Source organism: Nannospalax galili, unplaced genomic scaffold (assembly GCF_000622305.1).
Source record: "Nannospalax galili isolate Female #2095 unplaced genomic scaffold, S.galili_v1.0 scaffold929, whole genome shotgun sequence".
In the NCBI taxonomy this organism is placed as follows: domain Eukaryota; kingdom Metazoa; phylum Chordata; class Mammalia; order Rodentia; family Spalacidae; genus Nannospalax; species Nannospalax galili.
In genome coordinates, this window is record NW_008359591.1 from 108,056 (window position 1) to 132,992 (window position 24,937).

General features: G+C 40.4%; 1 protein-coding gene across 2 annotated transcripts in view; it reads right to left on the minus strand.

Moving 5' to 3' along the window:
• Positions 1-24,937, minus strand: part of Crim1 (cysteine rich transmembrane BMP regulator 1) — a 192,886-nt gene that overhangs the window by 38,780 nt on the left and 129,169 nt on the right. For both annotated transcript variants that reach the window (XM_008823363.3, XM_008823366.3), the window contains exons 7-8: positions 23,962-24,159; positions 4,109-4,237 (exon numbers count right to left, since the gene is read on the minus strand). In XM_008823363.3, coding sequence (XP_008821585.1) covers positions 4,109-4,237; positions 23,962-24,159 — 327 coding nt within the window. The remainder of the gene's footprint in view (positions 1-4,108; positions 4,238-23,961; positions 24,160-24,937) is intronic.

Genomic DNA, 24,937 nt, shown 5'->3' on the forward strand with positions numbered 1-24,937 from the left:
GGAACTAGGTCTAATGTCTAAGAGAAACTTAGGTATATACATGGTTAGGACTATTGTACATTAATGGTTTTGATAAGATGTGGACACATAATGAAAGGGAGAATTTTGGAGAAAATGAATACAAATCAAGACACAAATCAAGTATGCTCTACTTGACTAAAAGGAACTTATTCACTAAACCTAAGAAGGGGGAAAACCATCTGAGGTTAAAATGAAAAAATAACGTCAAGTTGTTGGTGGGAGTATCCTGAGAGGACAGGAAGAACTGAAGGCAGGTTGGTGTAGGAACAAAGGAAGAGGGGGAGCTGGGGGCTTTCCATGTTGGCTAACTAGGGCTGAAAAGGATGTTATAAACAGCTAGTGTGTGGAGTAAACAGCTATCACATGCCAGGCAATGAACCCAGCTTGGCATTCATTCACTTATGTAGTCCTCAAAATACCCCATTAGTTAGGTACTCTACAGAGGACACAGAGGACCAGAAGGAAAACCATTCACCCTGATCCCGCAGCTGCAGGTCAGTCTGAGGGCAGAGCCTGTGAAGCAAGCTGCATCCACTCTCAAGAATCAGACAACCAAAGGCCCAGCAATTTGGTCTGATCTGACTCATTGAAATAATCAGGACGGTGAACAGGAGTGGGGGAAGCGGGAGCAAAATGCATGTTTAGACGTGTGTATGATATAGAGAAACTGGCAAATTCCAACTGTGCTTGAGTTTTTAGGTATAGGGTGGCAGTGAGCAGAGTGGCAAGACTTCTCTGCGTCAAGCATCTCAGTGTGATGAGATGGATGCATGACTGGGCTGGCCAGACTTTGGAGGGGGACCACAGACAAGATGATTCTAAAGGTGTCCCTGATCCTGAAGGCTCCTTGCTTTTTCACTCAGTGATTAAATGAAGAGCACAGTCTGAGCACTAAGCATGCCTTGGGTGAGGGCCACGACTTCCCTACTCCAGTGTGACCAAAAGCTTGAATGCTCAGGAAGGAAAGAAGTTTCTTAGCAGTGTTTACTCCTGTGAATTATGCACTGGCATAAAATGGTGATACTTTGTGTTTTGGCTACTGGAGATTTTGTTTCTTTAGCTTAGGTCTTGCATTTTATTCATCTCTGTGGTCTTAACACACTACCTAGAACACAACAGGTGGCTAAAGACAAAGGTAGGAGAAAAGAAAAAAGAGTAGATATTTCTACAAACAGGTGAAATTTTCAAACACCAAATGTCTAATGTTTTTATATAAAAATATCACTAGCACAAAATGCAACATTCTCATATACATAAATTTCTTCCTAAATGTGAATGAATTGGAAGTTCACTATAGGTAATACCCATGGATATTCCTTTTCAAATGTCAAAATACAACATTAACTCAATGTCAAGACAGTGTCCGTGTGGGAGGCTTCCTAATAGTCTGAAGAGCAAAAGCCCACCAATAGCCTTTGATTTACTTCAATGACAAATGAGAGAAATTGTGTCTTCAGATTAGATGACAAAAGCATTTTGTGGCATGACAGGAGTCCTCTATGAGCACGGCTGGGTGGCCAAAATTTTATAGCAGCAACGTCCAGGTGAAGAAAGTGAGAGCGGTAACTGGGAAATAAGAAGTCTGTATTTTTAGGCTTCATAAAAGTTCAGAAAAAAATTTAGGTATGATCCCATATTAAGAAAGAATGTGCAGCTCAAGAGGCATTAGGAGAGCTGAAATATAAACACTTCATGACACAACTACCAATTATCTTGGTGTTACGAAGACAAGGTTGGCAATTTATGTAAACAGATGTGGCTGCCAAGGCAATTCTCCAGAAAACTTGGCTTTCCAAAGGAAGGTGTAAAAGGCAGACATGGGCAGAACAGACTGGTTCTTCCCAGCACAGAACCAGGTGCAGGACAGCAGGGCAGCCTGGGTTTGGGGTGGGGGTGCTTACCACAATTCTAAAGACTGCAGCAACTACAAACATGACATTTTTATAAACTCTTGAGAGACTAACGCCACTCTGCAGATGGTATGGTGGTAACATGGAGCTGAGGATACAGCATTACTCAGTTCCTACTTTGTATTTTATTCTTCATCAAAAGCATTTGCACAACAGAAAATGATGAATGATTAGAGTTGAGAGACATGTTAACCCCAGATAGCTGATAGAACAGGAAGCACACATTCTCTCCACACTTAGCCAGTCCAAGCCTCTGAGCCCAGGATAATTATACCCAGAGGCCCACAGAGAGCTTCTTATTATAGCATCATTGTCTATGTTTGGGAGAGATCAGAGACGATAGGAAGAGTTTTCAGAAAATAGGTCAAATGTCAATCAAAAAGGAAAGATTATTCTAAAACCCCCTAAAGTTCAGGAAGAACAAATTGCTCCTCACCAGCTTTGGTTTATTTTGAAAACAGCTTCTCAGCAAAGGAATGCTGCAAGTGCAACACTTGCTGAGTTCAAACAAGAAGCAAGGCATATGTGTTAAGTGCTCCTGGTGGGGACAGAGCTGGCACGCACCATTTGAAGAGTGAAGATGATGTTCAATGTCTTGTTACAGGAAGGTCTTTGGTGCTACAGGGCTGTGTCCTTGCTTCTGTACAACTTTATTTTAATTCAGAGATTTAGATGAGAATATATAAGTTGCACCTATTTACTATAAGCTGGGAGGCATAAAAATAAGATCACATTATCAAGTTTAAAAATTCCAATTAGTTGTTTTGAAAATGGCTTAAAATCATTAGCATAACTTATTAAATTTGGCCCTATAGTTATACATTTCAAAGACTGCAATGTCTTTATGTAGAACAGACAATAACCACTTAAAAGCAGCTGACAGTACAGTACTTGGGGGTGTTAGTTGCTTATGAGCTCAGTACCAGTCCACAGTGCGCAAGTCACAGAGCTAAGGCTAACTCAGGTAGGCTAACAGCACCGTGCTCTTCAGACCAAATTATGGACTCTTTCTGTTTGTTTCTGGGCTACATTTTAGGTAAGGACAATGACACAACGTAGGTGTCAGAAGATGGAAAAGACCAAGTAAGATCTAGAAACCATGCCACATAGGGCATACAGAAGGGGATGCTGGATGTCTATTCTGATAGAGGAATTAAGAGAATTCAAAATAGCTTTAAAACATGTGGGGTATATTTCCCCCTGTGGGAGAAATGTAATACGTTTCATCTATTTTTTCAGAGATCATAGTTTGGAGACATGGTTGGAATCTACATCTACATGGAGACAGAGCTGGGGTCAATAAAGTAAAGGCTTGTTCTCTCTCTCTCTCTCTCTCTCTCTCTCTCCCCCCCCCCTTCTCTCTGTTCTCGCCAATTCGTGCCCACCTGTGGGGGTACAGGTCATGCAGACTCTGACACTGGATATTCGCTTGTTCTCTCTCTCTCTCTCTCTCTCTCTCTCTCCCCCCCCCTTTCTCTATGTGTGCTCCAATGCGTGCCTACCTGTGGGAGTACAGGTGTGTCAGAAGTTGACACTGGATATCTTAACCTCATTCTTGGAGACAAAGTCTCTCTGTGAACCTGAGCTTGCCATTTTGGCTAGACTGGCTGGCCAGCAAGTTCCAGGGGGCCTCCTGTCTCTTCCCTGCTATCCTTCCCTGGGATTATAGGCATATGCCACTGTACCCAACTTTTACATGGGTCCTGAGGAGCCAAACCCAAGTCCTCATGCTTATACAGCGAGCGCTTTACCCACTAAGCCATCTCCCTAGCCTCTGAGTATGCATTAAGGATTATGGCTACCATAAATGTTATGGGACACCCAATGAGTGGCGATGGTTTTGTCATTAGAAAATCTTTGCAAGGGTGCACTAGACAGTCAACTGTGAGGCTAGGAGGCCGAACTCAACCCCATTAGGGCTGCACCCCCCCGCCCCCCAGCTGCAACTAGATATCAAGGCCTACTAGAAAACCAACACGAAACGAAGATGGAAACTGAAAGAAAGAAGCTCTTTCCCCTAAAGGAAGCAAAACATTTATTTAAGTTTAGTACCCCACCCCCTTCTTTCAAGTTGTCAAAGGACTGTCTGAACAGGAGTGATAAAGATATTCAATCATATAATATGCTTTGACAAGATCCCATTAGGCTCAGAAAAATACAGTCATCTGTCTACTCACTGTTTTTGCACTGACAGGTTCGACAGCCATTGTGATCTAGTTTGAAGCCATAAATGCAGTCCTTCTCCTTCAGAGTGCAGTTTGATAACTCCCCACATGCAGGTGGATCAATTGTAATGTAGGTTGGTTCTAATAATAAAAGAGAAGAAGAAAAAAAAATCAATGAAACATGTGATTACCTTTTAGATACTATTCAATCTCTGAAATCCCACACTACAGTAAGATACAAAAATTTCATCAATAGTTTTCAACAAATTTTAAACTTTTATAGTCTTGTCATTAACCTATGAAACAGGAATATTTTTATTTAGATTTGATAATGTGATTATTTCATTTCTTTGCATCTGCTGGTTGTATATGGGTGCTGGCAATCACACTTGTGTCCCTACCCTGGTGTGGCAAGCATGTTACCAAATAAGCCACCTCCCCAGACAGGGAGTTGATTTTCTATAATGAAGATACAGCTGTCAACTGTCAATTATGCCCCATCTGCAGCACTTCTTCAATCTATTAGCATTTTAAAAAATTAGTAAATCAGATATATTTCTGAGAAAAGTTTAAAACACCTAGGTTTCTTTTATCTATTATGTGACACTCCCTCCCTTATGAAAGATAATATGATGGATAATAGTCTAAGAGCTTACTTAGCCTCTGGGCCCAGAGGCTTGTGGAAGCGTCAAAGTGAGATACAACCATTAAAGAGAATGGACCAGCTGCCACTCTGGAAGAATCTAGTATCAGAGGGGATGTTCTCCCTTCTCTGCCATGATAAGGATCGCTCTGGGCAGTAACAGTAAGCACGCACTACCATGAAGCGTACTGCATGTTTACATGATGTTTACAGAGCTGCTCATAAATACCCTGAAGCTAAATACCACTTCACTATACTCCACTGCAGTGATCGTTACCATCATCCTCACAGGACACATGAGGAAATCGAGCACATGGATTTGCTCATGGTCCCAGGTGGGGCAGGTGGTGGACCCAAGACTCAAACCCCAGCTTCAGGGTCCTTCCTTACCTTTGCAATACAAAGCTTGTTTCATAGTACCTGCTCTGTGGTGCATCGATAAGGAATGGTTTATAGAATACCAGGCAGTGGGAACTGTTGCCAAAGGAAAGAGAGACACTAGTATATTTACATAACATTTTTTTCAACCAAGATATCATGAACGTCTTCAAAATAAGCTATTTCTCACAACATCTTTGTGAGGCAGCCAAAAGTACAGAATGTCTCTACCTACATTTTTACAGATGGAAAATATGAGGTGCAGAGAGGGTAACTGGCTTATCTAAGTTTACATAGCAACCCAGTAGCAGGCTTCTGGGAATAGAACAGAGGTTCCTGACCTTCCGTCCAACACTCTATTAGTCCACACTGTCTTCTAAAGTTTCATCTCTGGTTACTATGGAAGACAGACCAAAATAAGTGTTTTAGTTGCCACTGCTACAATCCGGAGTTTTACATTTTTATCCACCTAAAACAGGACAGTGATTCAACTCTTCATCTGTAGGAGACAACAGAGACTTACTAACGAGATGTTCTAACCAGTGTTCTCCTAGTGAAAATATGTATGAGGAGGGCATTAGACTTTCTCTACTATTTTTTATTATAACATGCAGTTTATTAAAAAACATCTTTCTGAGATTTTTATACACACTTTCCACTGGTATATAATTTTTCTTTCAGTGACTAAAGTATTCTTTCTGGTAGGTAACTATAAACACCAAAAAGTGAAGTTTATGTAAGTTTTAAGACATATTGAATTAAATGCAGAATTCTTTCCAACATTCTCTTAAAATTTATGATAAACATCTCCAGTTTCCAAACCTATTAATTTTTCTTTTATCACCATTCTTGTTAGCCACCCAAAATAATGGTTCTGTTCCAGACCTCAGCCACAAGACTGCCAAGGTTACGTCAAAATTATTCTAACCATAAATGTAAGACATAAGAGAAAACTTGTGTCCATTCTAAACAAACCACCCTACAGATTATCCCATAAGGAAGGGTTCTATGCTCTAGAGAGTCATTAGACCAAGGACCAGGGGCAGAGTCTGAACTCCACACACACACACTGCTTTGGTGGCCAGTTAAGGGGTAAAGAAACTTTTTTGCATATTTACACTAAAAACTTGTATTCTTTACTGACATTTGAGATGTGAACTTTATGAGAAACTTTTACTTTCAGAAAATATATTATGATAAAAAATACTTTGGAACATTAACATGACACCAAAAACTGTAATACACATAGGAAAGGATGGTAATTTACTTTCATGGAGTTCTAAGGATGAGTTAAGACCATGCCATCCAGCTTCACAATGACCTCTTCTACCTCTAAATGTATTTTTTCCTCAATAGTGATGTATGTATTAGTTTCTGGTACCAATTTTGTGATGAATAGACAGGATTAGAACTAGAATTTATGGCAAGAAAGTGAAAGAAAAACATGGCCTGGGTTATTTGAGGATCAGAACACAATACTGACCCGGAGTCCCCTGTTTTGGTCACCTAGGTGTGTGGTCATAGACACGCGTCTAACATTTCTCCAGGAGAGGTAATGTGCTCCACGTGCTTTCTTAAAGCATTCAGCACAACAAGGTTTTGTTCAATTAAACCAATGAAAATTGTGTGTACAGAAAGGCTGGAGAGAATGAGCTGGCTCTAAAATGTGCATGTTATATATTTTAGTTAGAACAAGTCCAGATGGATGCCTTGAAAGACAACCTGATTATATGCAAGAAGTAAAATGCTATTTCATGTCTCCAAAATTAACATTTCCCATTCATTTTTCACCTGTATTTGATGGAAGATACTGGCAAACATAAACACTGCAATGTCTCATAACCTCAATATTTAACATTAAAATACCGAAAAACTCAGCGAGTCATTTATTTTTGAAAACTGTCAATTTACTCTGGAGCTATTCAATTTCCCCTCAACAGATTAGGCCGAATTCAACAATATTTACTGTGCTATAGTAACTACAGATAGTCAATTTTTTATTAGGCATTTTAACATTTGTCACCTCATTTATTACATTTAACAGATAAGTATACTTTTTCCTATTTGGATACAAATTGGAGGAAAGTTTTAAAAAAGCCTTTTGGGGTGGTAATGCGCATGTCTTGGATCCCTACTGCTTATAGCATATGTCTCTGGAGTAACTTGATTTTTAAGACGTGTCTGCAGACAACTAGCTGTTTCTTAATATTTTATCTGAAGTCATGTTACATTCTATTGCTTCTCAACACTGAATGTTACAGTGATCAGTTCCCCACATGTGAGGCTGTGCCTATAATAATTCAATTTCTATGAAAACATAACAGAAACACCAAAGCATAAATGGTCTACAAACAAACTCCTGTGACCACCAAACAGATTTAAGAGTCTGCTTTCTGCCCAACATATTAACATGCAGTCTCAGAACTAGTCCTATTGCTATGCTGGGGTGACTTTGGGAAAAAGAAGTGCTGTAAGGAAGCTGAATTCAGTCCCTTTATTCCGAGTAACAAACTCTGCAGTAAGACATTCCTGACACCGTCCTGAATTGAAGATGCGCTTCTAAAGCAATATTGTGTTTACAGTCCTGAAAGAATGATGACCAAAAGCTGGTGAGATTTTTAGCACAGTTTTTAATCCAAGGAAAGTCTCAGTAGAAAAGAGATGATTTTAAAGAATCTGGAACCACAGTATGACATAATGATTGTGCACCTAGAGGATATTTGTGATGTATGTGAAATGTGCATTCTGCTTGTCTCAAAGTTACAGTATCCTGGAATTTGTTTACTGGGAATGGTTACTATTCTATCCTTTTTCTAGTCCACATCACAGTTCTTTGTATATAGAAAACATCTGATAGATCTCAGCCTGACAGCAGAAAGTTTCCATTTCAAGTTTTACGCTCAGTGCACCTATATGACACCATGTGTCAGAGAGCACACACCTTTCTAGAAGGATAATGGTGATCCTCTGCCCTTGGCAGTTTTGCCAACAGAGCTGGGTCAAACAGAAGTTCAGCTAAGACTTCTGGAGGCTTCCTTGTGTCTAACACTGCTGCTGGGAACAAAGAAAACACTCCCCTTGAAATTAGCTGGGTAGAGATATTTTACTAGACCTCCTTCAAAAGGAAGAAATGGCTAAGGATCTCTGTGCAAGTGAGGAAATGCTTGAGCAAGGTGGGGTTTGGGCAAGAGGAATTCAATGAATCAGTGCTTACAGGATCACCCTGAAATTCCATCTCATCTTGTATTGAATCAGCTGAGGAATTAAAAAAATACCTTAATGTCCTCCATAGGAAGAAGGCTTGAAACAGCAGGAATTCATTGTCTTTGGCTACAACTATTTCTAAAGGGAACCCTGGAACAGCTTCTTTGTGGAGAAGAATTCTAGAAATAGTTTCTGAGCCTAGAAGCAATAAAGAACAAAAACGGGTGTTCGTTATGTTGTATCCAGTTTCTGTTTCCTTCTGCATCTGACTGGGAACCACTGCTCTTCTCAACCTAACGTTTGCCTGAATGACTTTTAAAAGACTTTCCAAGCACCCTATACTGTCCAGAAGAAATATTTTTATAAGAACTCTTGGGATTGTGTCAGAGGTACAGATATTCAGCCACTAATTTTTGTCACAAGTCACAGAGGACAGGAGCCTAGCAGAGACTGTCTTAAAATTCACAACATAAACAAGCATATATGGTCCCTTTTAAAAATATCTTTAAAATTTAGAGATATTTCTTTAATATCCTAGGAAGCTCAACAAGTTCTTAGTAAAAATATTTTCAGGAAAATATTGGTCGTTTTCAAGAATTAGCTTCAGATAACTGTGTTTCTGAAAAACACCACCAATACTTTACATAATGTTTTGGCATTTTCTAGGCGCAAACTTATCACCCAGTTGAGAAATTAAGACACTGTGATCATAATAAATTTGATCAACAATACAAAGTTATAATGAGAAATTGTTATTCTAATGCCAAGACCACAGCAATAGATGACAAAATAATATATTTGGCTATTTGGGTGTTATAATGTGTTAGTCATATCTAATCTTTCTACTTTCTTGTTTCTTGCCATTTTATTTTATGGCGAATTCTCCAAAAAGAAGCCAGGGAAGAAAAAAGTGAAAACTCGCATTCAACCTTGTCAGATGCTAATCTGAAGTTTTGTAAGAGTCATACACATTATATGGTTCCATGACTTTGGAAGAATGGACAGAGAAAGATTGCATTTTGACCCTCATGTGTATTAACACATATTAATTATGTTAATTGATTTTTAAAACAACTGATATAATTATTAGTATTGATCTTTCAGGTATATTAGCTTCAATATAAAACTGTTGATGGATGGTTTAACTGGTATCTAATCTGCATTACTCTGGTTTTGAGTGAATCCATATAAGGTTCTTCTCACTGCCTTGATTACTAAGCACTGGCTATCTTTCATAAATACTACAAACGATTCCCACTGAGGAGTGAGTGATGCACTCTAACTAATGAGCAACCCTTGGGAAGACTGCAGTTATTAGCAGGGCAAGCATGGGTTTATGATCCTGGAAACCTGTAACTGTGGATGGCGGGTGGAGCCAGCCCCCTTAGGTTGGCTGCAGCTCTGCCTGTCAGGTGTAATGAGCTAGTTGTAGAATTTGGGGGTCTCTAGAAGTGCTGTCTCATGGAGCTGGGCCCTGGGGAGCAGCAAGGCTGGAGGGCCTGGCTGCAGACAGCAGCTTCCCAGCAGGGCCCATGACTCCCTGTTCATACCCACCTACCAAGAAGAGTCTTTCAGGAGAAACCTCACTATGGGCAAATTTCTCAAAAAAGTGCTTTTAAAGCAGATGTAAAAGTACTTGTAAAGCACGTCCTACATGTCTTTTATTAGCGAAAGAACTTTCAAGTGGTGCAGTAAGATAGATGAGCCTAATTCCAATCTCTCTCTCATTTTTCTTATTCTCCTTTTGGGTTTGAATCATACTTTGCATATTTCACATAGCTTTTCTCTGTAAATTCCCAAGCCTGCTTATTTGATTATGAGAGACAAAAATGAACAATTATGCTCTCTTTTCTGACTTAATTCAGGCACTCTCTTTCTTAAGCTGTGTTTTTCTTTTGGCTGGAGTTGGTTAAGCCATGTGACTATCCAATGAGTGGGAAAATTCCAAAGCATCTCACACTTTCTATGGCAGTTCAATGACTAAATCTATCAGGCCTCTTCCAGGCTAATGGTAGGTCCAGGGCCATAAAACTGGAGATAAAGCTAGCCAAGACAGCACTGCAGGAGATAGCTTATCTGCCTCCCTGCATCTTCATATGTCATTCTGTTACCATAGCTGTTTTTCAGATGTTGACCCCTAACTAGTCAGAATGCCACTCAAATAAATCACCAAGTTGTCAACATAATGGAAGAGCGAAGATAAAATTTCCCCAAATGAAACTAGAGGGAAAAGCTATTAATGTATACTACAAAAGGAGAAAAGCTAAAGACACAGAAATTCCCTAATCTGGAAGTGGGAATTTCCATGGCGTACGAATGTGTACTTAAGGTCTCATTAAGTCATGGAAAAAAAAAATTGACAGTTGGAGTTTTCAAATTCTTTCAGTCACTACACATTTAGCCATGCTTTTTCCTTTTGTATATATTTCTCATAACAACACCTACATCCTTGTAATTTCTGTGACACTTATCTAAGAGTGCTTTCTCTGTTTTAATTTAAAATGAATAGTGTGAAAATGTTCCCAAGATTTGTATTATTTTGTGGTCAGGTAGAGAAACAACCATATATTTATTTTAGACCTATATTAACTTTATATGCTTTTTCAAAGGAATCTTGGCCACTGGATATATTTTTCTTTCTTTACCAATCTCACATTTAATAGGAAAAGACAGTAGTATGATTATGTGATTATTAAATGACCACAAAAGAGAACTTAAAAAAAATTTTATACAGAGTAGGATACCGTTTCTATGAATTTAGCTTGAAACAACTTAAAAAACTGTCACTGGAGTCCAAGAATAATTTAGACCTTTTGTATTTGTCTTATGGACTTTCTAATGTTCATTTTCAAAGAGAATATATCTTGGCACCCTTTAACTGAAAATATACCACATTGCATATGGCGTGCATGTGTGAGTGCACACTGTAATAGCTATGCTATAGAGAGGCAAGTGGGTCAAATGATCAGAATTCTAGTAACCTCAACCTAGTCGTTGGGGAAATGGCTGAGGACCAGGGCTGAAGGGTTCTCACTTTAGGAACAATGGCTTCATTAATTGTCCATAACCTCAGCATCTTGCTCATCTGCCTGGTCTAGAGAATCTCTTACCGAATGAACAAGGTGTAACAACATCTAAGCACCTTAACTCAGGGCATACTATTTGACAAATTGTCCCTAAAAGAGTGACTCTCCAGTTTCCTCCCTTCTGAAGTACTGACCAGTACATCTCCCAGGATGCTTGTTTCTGTGTAGTCACTTGCATATGATGGGATTCTCAATAAATGAGCTCCACTGAAGCAGGGAGGTAAACCTGAGGGCTGTTGTGAAGTTGGCACACTTGTAATAATGAAGACTCAGGAACTGCCCAGCTTCACAAATTCAAAAGGAGATACTCAGGAACAGTAATGCTCTCTACCATCTGAAGGACGCACAGAAATACAAGGAGCACTGCTGAAGGCCTCACATTCACCTTAACACAAAGTTAGACACTTCATATTTCAGTTGTTTAGAGAATTCACTTCTGGGACTACTTCGTTTCTTGACAGACTCCCAAAGTAGAATGTAATTAGAATAGACCTGGAAGTAGCTGGGCGCTCCTCCAACTCAGGAACTTGTCTTACACTGGAGGAAGTATGGGCATCTTCACTGACTGCTCAACGTATTTACAACATGACTCAGGCAAGACTGGTGGGAGTCAGAGGGAGAAAAGGAAAAAGTTCAGATCAGAGTGTAAAGCATTGGTAACGGTGCCCCAGAGCCTGGAGAATGTGTGGCTGAGAGTGAGGAGAGAGAGCTAGAGAAAGCAGGCAGGCTCTCAGGATGATTCATGATCCTAGGCGGAAGAAGAAAGTAACTATCAATAAGTGAAATCAGGAAACAGTTTTCCCAGCTGTCAATCAGCAAGGTCAGAATTCTAGGTAGAGGCTCAGAAAAAGAACCTAAGATCAAAGCTAAGCCACAGAGGTAGGAACCCCAGTTGCTGGGTCTCAAGAATGAGAATGAAGCCAGGAAAAAGAGCTTTTGATTCTTAGCACAAGCCATCAATCACATTCACATCCACTGTCTATCTCATTTCCTCCTGTTCTCTCCTGTACCATGTGAATCTAAGGAGAAACAGTGTGAAGCGTGGATTTGGAGTCACAAAGCTTGAGTCCTTGTGCCATCACTCTCATTATATGATGATAAACTCCTCTGGGTTTCTATAAAATCGGAACAGTTCATATCCCTGCCTTACCATACTCCTGTAAAACTACGAAAGATTGTAAAGAAGATACAAATCTGTGTGTTGCATCAACAGCAGTGTATATAGTGTGATCGTGATTACCGTACTGCTGCTTGCTCAGAGCTGGACCTAGTCACAGATAATGACTGAGTAATGAATTATGAAACCTTTCACACACTTCAGACGTCAGCTGATAAATGGTATGACAAATGGCTCTGCATTCTGAGCCCTGCCCATTGTAACTTAAGCATCACTTTCTATCTCTACTGAAAACATGACAAGCATTTGGGATGTGGCTGGGTCTGGGATGTCTTTTCATATGGTCTGGTAAGCTTTGGACCATGTTAATGACCAGCCACTGGCGCCTTTCACCTTTGCTGAGTGGCAGACTGAGGTTATTGTTCCACAGTTTGACTACATCTATGGTGTCTCCAAGAGAACAGAAATCTCTTAGTCATCAGCTTATCCAATGTGAGTTGAAACAAAGAGCCATGCCTGGCTGACCCTGTTCTTCCTCTCATGATGGGGGCCTTATGAGATCTTTAGGGACAAGGGCAAATTGTATCACGGTATCATTTATGCTGCTTTTGGTAGCTGTGTGACTATTTTTGCAATTCTTAAGTTAAAAGAAGACATAGAAAATCCGTGTCTAAAACCTATCTTTGATCAGTATATCCTAAGTTTCAGAAGGCCTGTGATCTCAAACTTATATCCACGTGAAACTTCAACTGATGCTTTCGTAAGTTAGTACTGGGGGCATTTCATTTGAAGAACAATGTTTTTACTATTGGTGCCATGACTGTGGAGCCCCCATCCCAGTTAAAGTCATCTGGTATAAAGCTCCATGGAATCTTTTGAAAATGTGGTTCCCAGAAAGGATGACAAATTCATGGTTTTGCAAAGATCTGAGCTTGCTGGTTCCACTGCATAGCCAAGGCCTGAGGCCATCTCAAACTGACAGCTTATTGGTAAAAGCTCTCTAGCGTTCCCACTACTAGTCACACTGCAAGGCTCAGGATCCGGCATTGAAACACAAACAAGCATACAAACCCAGCTCATGGGATTCTACCATGGAGCCAACACACATTCCAATTATATTATGAATGAATACATTTTTTTAAAAAGAACCCAGGTACATTCTAAGTAGAAAAGAATAAGCTGAAGTCAGGGATGGGGTCAGTACCCAGAACACATGCTGTGAGGTCTGGCACTGGATGAGGAGGTGGCTTATAAACTTAACTCTTAAGTGTACTCCAGTAGGCAATGTGAGAAACAGACCTCAAACCCTACAAGTCTCTCAGGGTGCACAGAGACCAAGGATTTTTGGGGAATTCTTGGGTCATGTTTAATGGTAGTACAAAACAAGATCAGGTGCCCTTTCTTGAATCTTATTTCTGACTAGAGGTTAGTATAAATCCAGCAGTCTCAAATGGTCTGGATACCTAAGCTGGGTACTGTTCCAAACAAACCTGATAAACACAGTCAAATCTCTTAGGTTAAAAGGTAAAATCTACTTAACATGTTAGCAGATAGAAGCAGTCCATAACAATTTGGCCAATGTGGTAATAATCAACTCAAACAAACAAACAACAAAAATATGCAGTGGAAGGCACTCTATCCTTTTGTATTCTCTGAAAATTTTCAAAAATGTGCCGAACATTCAGTATTGCTCATCTTTATACCATTTAGATCAACTTACAGTCCAACTCCTGGACCAAAATCTGGAGCTGCGGAGTTCCCTGTAACACACTTCCCATCTGCACTTGGGGTAGATGCAGAGAATACCTGATAGGCTGACATGTGGATCAGTGCTGTGCCCATAAATTCAGCAGCCACCAATGTGAGGACATTCATAGATAGGCAAGAGACCTTCTTTAGGAGATACCCCTTTCTCTTCAATCTCCCCTATAATTTGTAGCAACACTGCATCAGGTATTTAATATAATCGCATGGCATTTTATTTTCAGTGCTCAGACACAGCACAGACAAGAGGTCTAATGGGGCTTTCAGTGACTCACTGAGACTATTCTCTATTTCCCATGACAGCCCTCATTACTAAACGATGTGAAATAAATCTGTTCTTAGAAGTTACAGTTAAGTCTCTGACTAGATACCTTAAAACAGTATAATTATGAGTGGAATTAGAGGACTAAATTATTAAAAATAAATTGTATTGAGTCGCTTTCAATTTAAAGTTATTTCTATAGGCAAACTATTTTAGTCTAATTTATTTTAAAATGTTGAATGGAACACCTGCAATTTCACAAAGATGTTATGACCATTTCAGTCCCTATGTCTCTAAAAGTAATAAAGCATTCTGTACTTGGTTAATTGGCACATTTTAAATAAATATATCAGCTATCAAGGGCTATACTTGACAAATAATAATGGTTAAAAAATATTCACTTCCAGTGGTTACATTCCCATACCAAAATGCTGGTCATGTTAACATTCTCTTTGAAACTTATCTTCAGAGTTACTTTCTCAGCAAATTACTATGTCACAGAAGAAGTGCCTTTATTTTATTGCCATTCTTTGATATTACTGAATAGTTTTACCAAGCTGGATCACCTGCCTTTCTCACCAGATTCTGACATGAATGACTCTGATTATTTCCTAGAGTCTAATAAACCTTCAAAGTCAGGGTTTGTAAAGCTGAGGGTATTCCAAACAATGTGCTTCAAGCTTTAAAGTCAGTTTCAGAAGAGAAGCACCAACAACATTCTGAATGACTGTGGTCCTGGAATAGCTGTATAACATTCCCACGGAATTATTCTGAAAAGAGAAACTCTTGACTATGTAAGTTCTGATGTGCTTAAAGGTAATTTCACTAGGTAGTGAGACCTTGCTGTATTGATGGGAATATTTAAATAAGCATGCATTACAGGAAAAGTGCCATCCGGTGCTTTCAATATGTGTGCTGAGGACAATCTTTTCTCTAGACTTCAGGCAAATAGTGGATGAAAGAGAGGATTTTAAAAGCAAGATGGTCAAATACTGTCATCATTAGCAAAGCAAAATGTCTTCAACCATTGGAAACTATGATTACTAGTTTAAATGTTAAATAATCCACTGGGTGTGGTGACTCACACCTTTAATCCCAGCACTCGGTAGGTAGAGGCAGGTGGAGCTCTGTGAGATTGAGGCCAGCCTGGTCTACATAGTGAGTTCCAGACTAGCTGAGGCTATTTGGAAACCCTGCCCCCCACCCCCAAAGTTAAATCTTATTTAGTTGACAAATGCTAAAAGGAAACCAATTCTGCTACTTAATAGCTGTACTGTAAGGAAGATGGAGTCTTTCAAGTCTGCAAGCCTTTTCTGAAGGGCATGTCTCTTAATAACCTTCATTAACTTCTGTTTGGTTGCCTAAGAGTTGTCTCTTATCCAAAAAAGTTTAACACAGTCTCAAAAGAGAGATTGTGTTTATTTAAGCTTGTTGGAAAAACATTCCTATCATTTCAAGAATGACTAAATATTTTTCATTCACATAGTTACCATTCCAGACTGTGTTTTCCTGCCTCTGTTGATTAGATGAAAATTAGCAGGCCCAGTCTGATCTATCAGACACAATATTATCTTCCTAAGAAGATCATGAGGCTCCTAGCAGTAATGCCCTGTTAGGTGCAGGAGGTGATAGCAGGGTGCATAACAAGGCTCCTAGGCCTGCATACTGCTCCTGCTCTAGCAGGGGAACAAACAACACCCAGGAGGAGGGGATCTTTCTACATATGGGTTTCGGAATCAGCTCCAAACAATTTTGAGTAATTAAGGCATTTTGCAGTTTGATCATCTAGCATATTAAGAGTAAGGACTATCATGAGTTTTAGTTGTAAAGATCTGGCAGCTGGTAGTTTTATTAAAAATCAAGTACAGAATGGAAGGCAAAGATAGACAGATGTGGAAGACTGAGGCAGCAGAACCCCTGGCTGTGAGCAGGAAATGGGGCTCTTCCGGCTAAACTACTCTACAAGCTTGATTTTCACTCCTGGTTAGCTACCAGTGCACGGAGCTAGGAAGCTACAGAAAGCCATAGGTGGCATATTTGCAGTACATTAATGTGTGATTATAAAGACCATAAAATCTTGAAAGGGATACTTGGTCAGATGAGAATTTTGTTTTTACATCCATTTTGTATATATTCTAATGCTATTTTTAAATATCTAAAGATATCTTAAATGATCAGAGAAAAACCAAAAGTACAAAAACAATCATGACTGAAAATTTTCTGATGCTTAGGTTAAAGACCTAGGGTAGCACACGGTCATTTGCTACGCTTCTGGTATTCAACATATGACCTTATTTGGACAAGCAGAAAATAGGCTGTGTTATATTTTCATTTCCATTTATGGAACAAATTTTCAGGACATTTAGAGTTAAAAGATGAAACAGCATGCCTAACAGTCTTGAGGGTATTACGAATATTTTATTATTCTTGGCTTACTACTAATAATATAATACTCGGGACTGAAGCACTACCACCCATAAACTGAGTTTTGATCTCTGTAGCATTGCAGAATGCTAGCAACATGTGACCCTGTGGTATCTTTGACTTCACCGCCCCTCTGGGGTCAGCCAAACTATGTCTGACTCCTCACCACTGAAGCAGTAGCTTAATCATTTGAGATCCTGTGCAATGACGAAGCATTATGGGCAGGGCAGGGCTGGAAACAATTTTTTTTCTTGTCTCAAGGAATTCCCACCCAGATATGTGCCTGGTACAGAATTTTCTGGCAGACTAGCAGAAATCCCACTTGAAGGGCAGCTTGATTCAAGCTCTATTATCAACATCCATAGGAACAAATGTACCATTTCTTAAAAAAAGGATTGAGGTTGAAGAAGACAATCTCCAGCCCTTCGCAGGAACGTAATGTGCACTTTTTGCTGTTGAGCTGCAGTGACTTACTATCCATATAGGAAAAGCTATGCCTTATGTCTGACCTTCAACAGTGTCCAAGGCAGAACCAGGATCCCTCAAGAAAGACAACCAAGAAAGCCAGGTGGTGGGGGAGAAAAGACAGTTGGTTCTCTGGCTCAATCACATGGCATCGTAAATCCAGAGAATTAGGAAAAAAAAAAAAATTCACGCACAGTCAGTGTCTTATTCCGTGACTTCAAGGGTTGATTGAGTCCAGGTGAAAAGAATTATGAGGCCTGCCTGAAACTCAGCCAAATATCTGATAATAGCTCTGCAAACACACTAGTTTAGCTTACTGTGGGAAATGTTAAAATACTGAAATAGAATAATATGATGGACCCTCACACACCCGTCACTCAACTCTGAAAACCTATAAATAACATTGACTTCTTGGTCAAAAGACAAAAATTAGATTTTGCTTTGGTTTTGGGGGAACAGAAATAGCAGTGAGGAAAGTAACCATTTACCTAACTACAAGCAGAGTTAATTTACTGGAAACAGGAGAATAACTCTTGAACGCTACCTTCCAAAGCACTGCTACCTTCCAAAGCACTGCCTAAGTTCTTAGTTCTTGAAAAGTGATTCTCTGCTGTTGGTTCCAAAATCCTTATCAGAATCAACAGTTTTTCCCCCCAAGCTCGGTACAGTGCTGGGCCTGAGGAGCATCAGGTCACAGGGGCCACCTGGGGGGTCCAGCCACAGCCCAAGATGAGGCAGTAGATGTGGGCTGACATTAATGCATCTCAGTCTATCTGCAACTCTCACTTTCTGTACTAGGTATCACAACTAAGCTGCCCCCACCCTGATGGCTGTGATATTTTTCTTATTTAGTAATAGTAAGTATGTCATAGACATTTTATGGCCAAGTTTCCCTCTCCTACACCATTTAAAAAATGGAAATAGAATTCTGTCCTTGGGTTCTGTGTGACATCAACAATTGGTTAAGGAAGCTTATATACTTGGGGGGCGGGACTAGTAAATCATTCCAAATATCTGGGACATTAAAAAAATCATTCTTTGACGTTTTGGTTGTTAGCCTTAGCCTTTAACAGCTGTGCTATCCCTCCAGCTCCCCTCCCCCCACCCCATTCTTCTCTGTGTAAGAAACTGAAGTAACAATGTAGTAAAATCTACATATGCACAAAGTCAGTCCTGAAAATGGTAGGTATTAAATGTGACTGCTGGCATTGGCTCTCAAGGGTGGGGAAACCTCACTGAAACAGATTCTGGACTTGAGGGCTGAACTAGTAAAGAATCAGTTGCAGGCCACACACCAGTCGGGATGGAGCACAGTGCTCATTACAAGACAAGGGTGCAAAATGAAGCCAATGGTCCACATGGAGACACGGGCCCACTGCCTGTCATGTGTACATGACACTCTGCTCTCTGATCTCAAAATATGTTTTCAAATACAAACACCCTAAAGGTATTCTTTCAACTGATCAGGGGTCCAGATGGTTGTCAGCTTTTTAGGCTCTGGTTAAGGTAACCCTTTATCAGTTCGGCTTGTCTCAGATAAGGAGGTCTGAGGGAAGGGCTGTTGCTAACTGCTCCATTCTTTCTCTCCTTCCCTCCTGCTCCTGTTCAATATTTATTCATGGAAAATTTTTGAGCATCTTCTTACATACAGTCACCATTTAATAATTCAGAAGAACATGAAGAATGCCTTGCTTGCCAGGGATGTGGACGCTTTCTAGGGTGCAGTACACTGACTAGCTCAGAGATGGTGCGTGTACAAAGCCCAGAGTCTGGACTTTGAGGACACACTGCCACTGCCAACTTATGAGTCAGAGCAAGTTATATGACCTTTGAACTGCGGGTTCTAGGACAATAAATCGGGACCGTAGGAATCAGATGAGCTGATGCTCTCAACACTGGCACATGGGAACTATGCAAGAAGTGTTAGCTATTACTGCTAAGAGCTGTGAATAAGATGATACAATGGTCAGTGCTGCATGCAGAGGACAATTCTGTCCTTTTCATTTTCTGACTTTAGATTTTAAAAAGATAAGGGCAAGTCTTCCATGTGTACACTTAGATTGCAAACCTCATGTGTCACTACAGGAATTTCTACCCTAGCTCTTTATGAGTCTGAAAAAAACAATGTGGGGCTGGAGAGATGGCTCAGTAGTTAAGAGCACTGACTGCTCTTGCAGAGGACCCGGGTTCAATTCTCAGCACCCACATGGTGGCTACAAACTGTCCTTAACTCCAGTTCTGGGGAATCCAAAGCCCTCTTCTGACCTCTGCAGCATTGCACGACATGGATGAACTCACATATGTGCAGGCAATGCACTTATACACATAAAATAAAAATAATAAAATATTTTTAAAAAACTATAAAAAATAATGAGACTGATGAATAAGAGATGTAGAGAAAAGCCAGGAAATGAAAATAGGAGAATAGAAACAGTTCCAAGCCTCCAGATCAGAAGGGCTTAGGCTTATCTGTATGCCCGAATTGGGTGTTGACAATAACTTGCTAAGACTTCATTATAAGAGTACTTAAGTGCCAACTTAAAAAGCACTTAGGTACTTGTGAATCAAGTTAGCTGTCAAGTGACAGCCTTGTCTTCAAGGGCCCCCAGATGCATGCTCCCAGTCCCCTGGGAGGAACCAGTCATAGTTTGCTGTCATTTGGAGGGTGTGTATCTTCAGTAACAATGGCAGTCAACATAGCTCTTTCCCCCTGTAGGTTCTATCATGCCATGTTTGGTGATTTGTGCATTATTTAGGAATCATCTAAAACCACAGTCCCTGTGTGGGGTCTGTTCCTCTCATTTTAGACTCTGTGTACCTTGAGACAAACTAATAGGGTAAGGGCCAACACTCATTACGCAATTGTGTGTGGAGGAATTTACTATGTGTCTGAATTGCATCAACACCAATGCTTCTGTTTGTCTGTAAATGATCTTGGCTGATGGCTCATTTATTACACATTAACACCTTAGGGTTTTTCTCCCCTTATTTTGTATAATCCTTTTGCTATTCTGAAACCACTTGAAATTATGTTTAAGTAAGCTATGAAATGGTTACTGAGAAAAAAGTTTCAAATGGTTACATAGATTTTCTTGAACTGTATACAGTAAGACTCTCATCTTGTATGGTTTTGTAATATTTATATTATTCTGCAATATTTGATAACATTTATTAACTAACATCCTTGTACTAACATATTAAGCTGTGCACTGTTTTTTTTCATTTTTTTTTACTGAGCTTTTAAAATCTCATACATTTTCCACTCAAATCCAGACCCCCTTCCTCCATCCATGCCTCCCCCTGTCCCCCACTGAACCCTATGCACTCTGTCACCTATTCCTTCAGGTGCTTGTACCCAAATGTCCTTCAGTGTAAATGCATCCACTGGCATCTAGTCATCCCATCCATGCAAGTCATACTCTCCCTCACCCAGCAGCAATCAGACTCAAGTAGTTCTCAATCTAGTGCTGGCCCGCCACCTATTTTTCACCTCCCCTTTGGGCCCTTGTTTCATTGAGCTGGTATGGGTCCCAAGCTCGATACCACCACTGCCACAGGCTCACATGAGCAAGCCTCCAGTGGCCTGGAAGCCTCCACCTCCCTGTGTTCATGAACCAGCCCTGGCTCTTACAATCTATCCACCTCCTCTTCCGCAATGGTCCCTGAGCCGTGGGTGGGTAATGTTCCCTATGAGTCTCATCCTACACTCTACAGTCTCTTATTCTCCAAAACTTGGCCAGTTGTGGCCTTCTGTGTGCACCTCACTCTGATGTACATGGAAGCCTCACTGGTGAGAGCTGAGGGGTGCATTAGCTCTGTCTCTACCCCTTATTCCGCTATGTTCCATGAGCCTTGGTTGCAGAGATTTGACTGCAGATGTGTACCTAGCACTGGGCATCTCCCAGGTGTATGTCCTCTGTATGCATTGTTTTTTTTTTTGATTCTCTACCAAAGAATCTTTTTGCCTTTATTAGGTCTTAATGTGAGTGTTACTGGAGAGCTTTGATTCTCTACTAAAGAATCTTTTTGCCTTTATTAGGTCTTAATGTGAGTGTTACTGGAGAGCCAGTACCATCATAGACCAAATTTCCTATTCAACTTGGGTAAAAACAAAAACAAGAAACACAAGATAAATGAGCTCTCTGGGAACGAGAAAACTGAAATTTCCGAAAGATTTGATGAAGAGAGAAAAGAAGAAAGGGTACCAGCAAAAGCCCACAGGAGAACAGAGGATGATGCCACTGTATGGAGGCAGAGTGGCCGACCCAGACAGGAGACTGGAAGAAGAATTCTGAGGGTGTCTCCAGGGTGCCCTTCCCTGGTTTCTACAAACTGGAAAAGTGGGTCCGTGGGTGATTACATCCCAAATGCCTACAACAGTTTTCAAACTGAAAATGTTCTCCTACCCTGCTGTTCTACTCTAGAAACTCCTTGACACAGAGCCAAAAGCCAGTGACGACTGGAGATTCAAACGGCTAGGCAAAACATGGGGCCCAAGCAAGCCCAGCAGGGAAAGCAAAATAAAAACAGAGCCAATTATGCCACATGATGGCAACTCAGGGAAATAACTAAGTCTCTCTAAGCCTTTATTTCCTTAAAATCCTTTAAATGGGACAATAAGGCCTTCAGCACAGTGTGTTATGAAAGGTACACAAATTCAGGTACAAATGCCAAGTTCATACCTCAATATGGACTTTTTTTCTTTTCCCTGGTTTAATTTAGAACAGCCTAAATATGCTCTGTGAAGTTAAAGCTGTCTTTTACTTACCTTTGCCTTTTCTCCACTAATTTTGTATTATTAATGGCTCACCCATACTGTAACTCTTTTCTCAAGTTGTCAAAGATTAGGTTAAAACTCTGTACAGATGCTGTAGAGCCCAGACACTAAGTGACCCAACTAACAGTGCCTACCCAGACACCTCTACACACTAAGACCAAGTCGGCTAAAAATGTACTTTGGTATTTTTGGGAAGGGCAATTTTGTATAACAAGCTTTTTAAGTTTCATTTTTAACTTATTCAGTAACACTTGGGGTTAAAATGCTGGTGTTTATGAGTCTGGCCTATGTATTTATATTTTTATTTTTGCTTACATTGTCACGTACACATTGGTATTTAAATACTACGGGTTGACAATAGATTGTTCATAACCCTGAGGGACAGGAACTGCCACCTTATTTGTATCAGCAGGGTAGCCAGTTCTCACATCTTTCTACACTCTTTTTGCCACACCGAATTGCCTTTAGGGGACGGGAGGAGTGAGTGTGCGAGGGGTCAGTGACTTCCATAGATTCTGGAAGCTATAAAATCTGGGAGGTGGTGGCTGCACTCCGAGGAGGGTAATGGTAAGAGATCTGGTGATGTCAACAGCACTACAGTCTTCCAGCTTCAATTTTTTATATCATTTTAAGGTCTCAAAGAAGTCTAACTCCTCAGAGGTTAATAAAACTATTCAGCAAATTCAGGTCTTAATTTATTAAAATTCAGGTGTTAGCAAAAGATTTGTTTGTTTCTTTTTGTTTTGAAACAGGGTCTTCCTGTAGCTCTAGCTGGCCTGGAATTTGCTTTGTAGACTAGGCTGGCCTCGATCTCAATGAGATTGCCTGCCTCTGTCTCCTGAGTGCTGGGATTAAAGGTATGTACCACCATGCCCAGTCAAAAGATTTCTTGATACTAAAAAGACCTTAGTCCACTTAGCTTGCCCATTTCTTACTGTGTTTCACAAATTCCATAAGGATCCATCTTCATAAAGATTTTGACTTATATTCATTCGTTTTATTAGGCAAAAAGGTTTCTTAATCATGGATACATTATTGGCTCTGTCAGTATAAATAATCAATCATCTTATGTCTATGTTAACAGACTGAGACGGAAGATTAAGCCTGACTTGAGTAAGCATGTATATAATGTATCTTCCCAGGGTAGAGAAAATGAACTGGGTCAGAAAAACTAGTGCAGCATGCCTCAGCGGCTCTCTACTGAGCAGGAAAGGAACCAGCAAATATGGGTAAGAAACTAGGACATGAGGAAGAGCATTAGAGGAACTGGAAGGCATGGTCATCTCAGCAGAAAGGTGCTCAAAGGGAGGAACTATCCAACGCCAACTGTCTTTGAGGGTTCTGGGTTTTTCTTCTGGCCATCAGCACTCTTGGGCTATAGAAAGATCACACGTTGAACATGCTATGCTAGAGGTATGGATCTTTCAATTTTATTTCCTTGTGCTGACCTTTGTGTATTAACTAGGCTTGGAGTGAAATGAATTAAAATATCTGCATCCCTATACTGTATAATATATTCAGATAAGCACATGTGCAATGATAAAGATCACACTATTCTCATTTTAAATTTGCAACACTTCCCCTAATGATGAATTTGGGTTGTATAAAAGATTTGTCTGCAACTGGTAACAGCATGAAGCAGACATTATGCCTGAGGAAATAAAAAGCCCAAACAAGAACATACTGGCCAAAGATTCTCCGACAGGAGACATTGCGCCAGACACTCATTAGAACTTAAGGTTTACCTTCACACACAGGGCAACACTCCCCAGGCACTTTCACAGGGTGCATGCAGCTCTGCCCACAGGCTGTGGCCACACAGTGGGGTTCTCCATTGATGCACTGGCAGAACGTGCAGTCATCTTCCCGCCACCGGTCTCCGTGGGCACGGATCTGGCCATTGGCGTAGCAGCCGGCGGGATTGTTAAAAGGATATACTGGATCTAAATCAAAACAGGAGTTCACAATGAGATTGTACCTTCTTACCTTTGCCTGCACCTAAAGACATTTTCCTCCGGGTTCCATCCATCAGCAATCCTATTCCAACTGCCAGGGATGGAACCTGAGGATTAACATGATGGGTCCCCGGGATTACATCCAAAGGCAGCTGTCAGACTGGAGTTACATCTTCTTATCCTGACACTGCTGTCAGGGAGTAGAGACATGACTGAGAAACCACTGTGCGGGGGCCATCACTCACTAAATCTGGCAAGTTTGGGGATAGAGCCAAGGTTTGGTAATTGGAAAAGAGAGGTCCATTTTAGGCTCTCACAATGTCTTCTGAGCTGCTGAATTAAATGTTTATTACACCTCAATTTCACTACCTGGAAGGTAGGGTGAACACTGTCCCATCAAGTGCAGAGTGATACTGGTGATACTGTTACCACTGGAACTACGTGAACTGACTAACAGTGTTTAGAGGTTCAGGAGGACACTAGGGAGAAGCATGGCAGGTCCTCAATGCAGCCGTGTGCATGGCAAGGCTAGTTTAGACATCCCAAGGGTCACTGATGGTACCCTGGAGGAGGACTGAATTTATACCATTTTCCTCGCCATAATTTGGGCAACTAAGCAACAGCCAAGGTTGAAGGAGAGATTAGGCAAGGCTGTATTGCATACAGAAATTTTCTGAGTGATTGACAAGAATATAAATAGTTCATGTAAGAAATTTCCAAATATCTCTATAATGAGAAGTAGATAAATTGTTTCATTTTCTTTCCT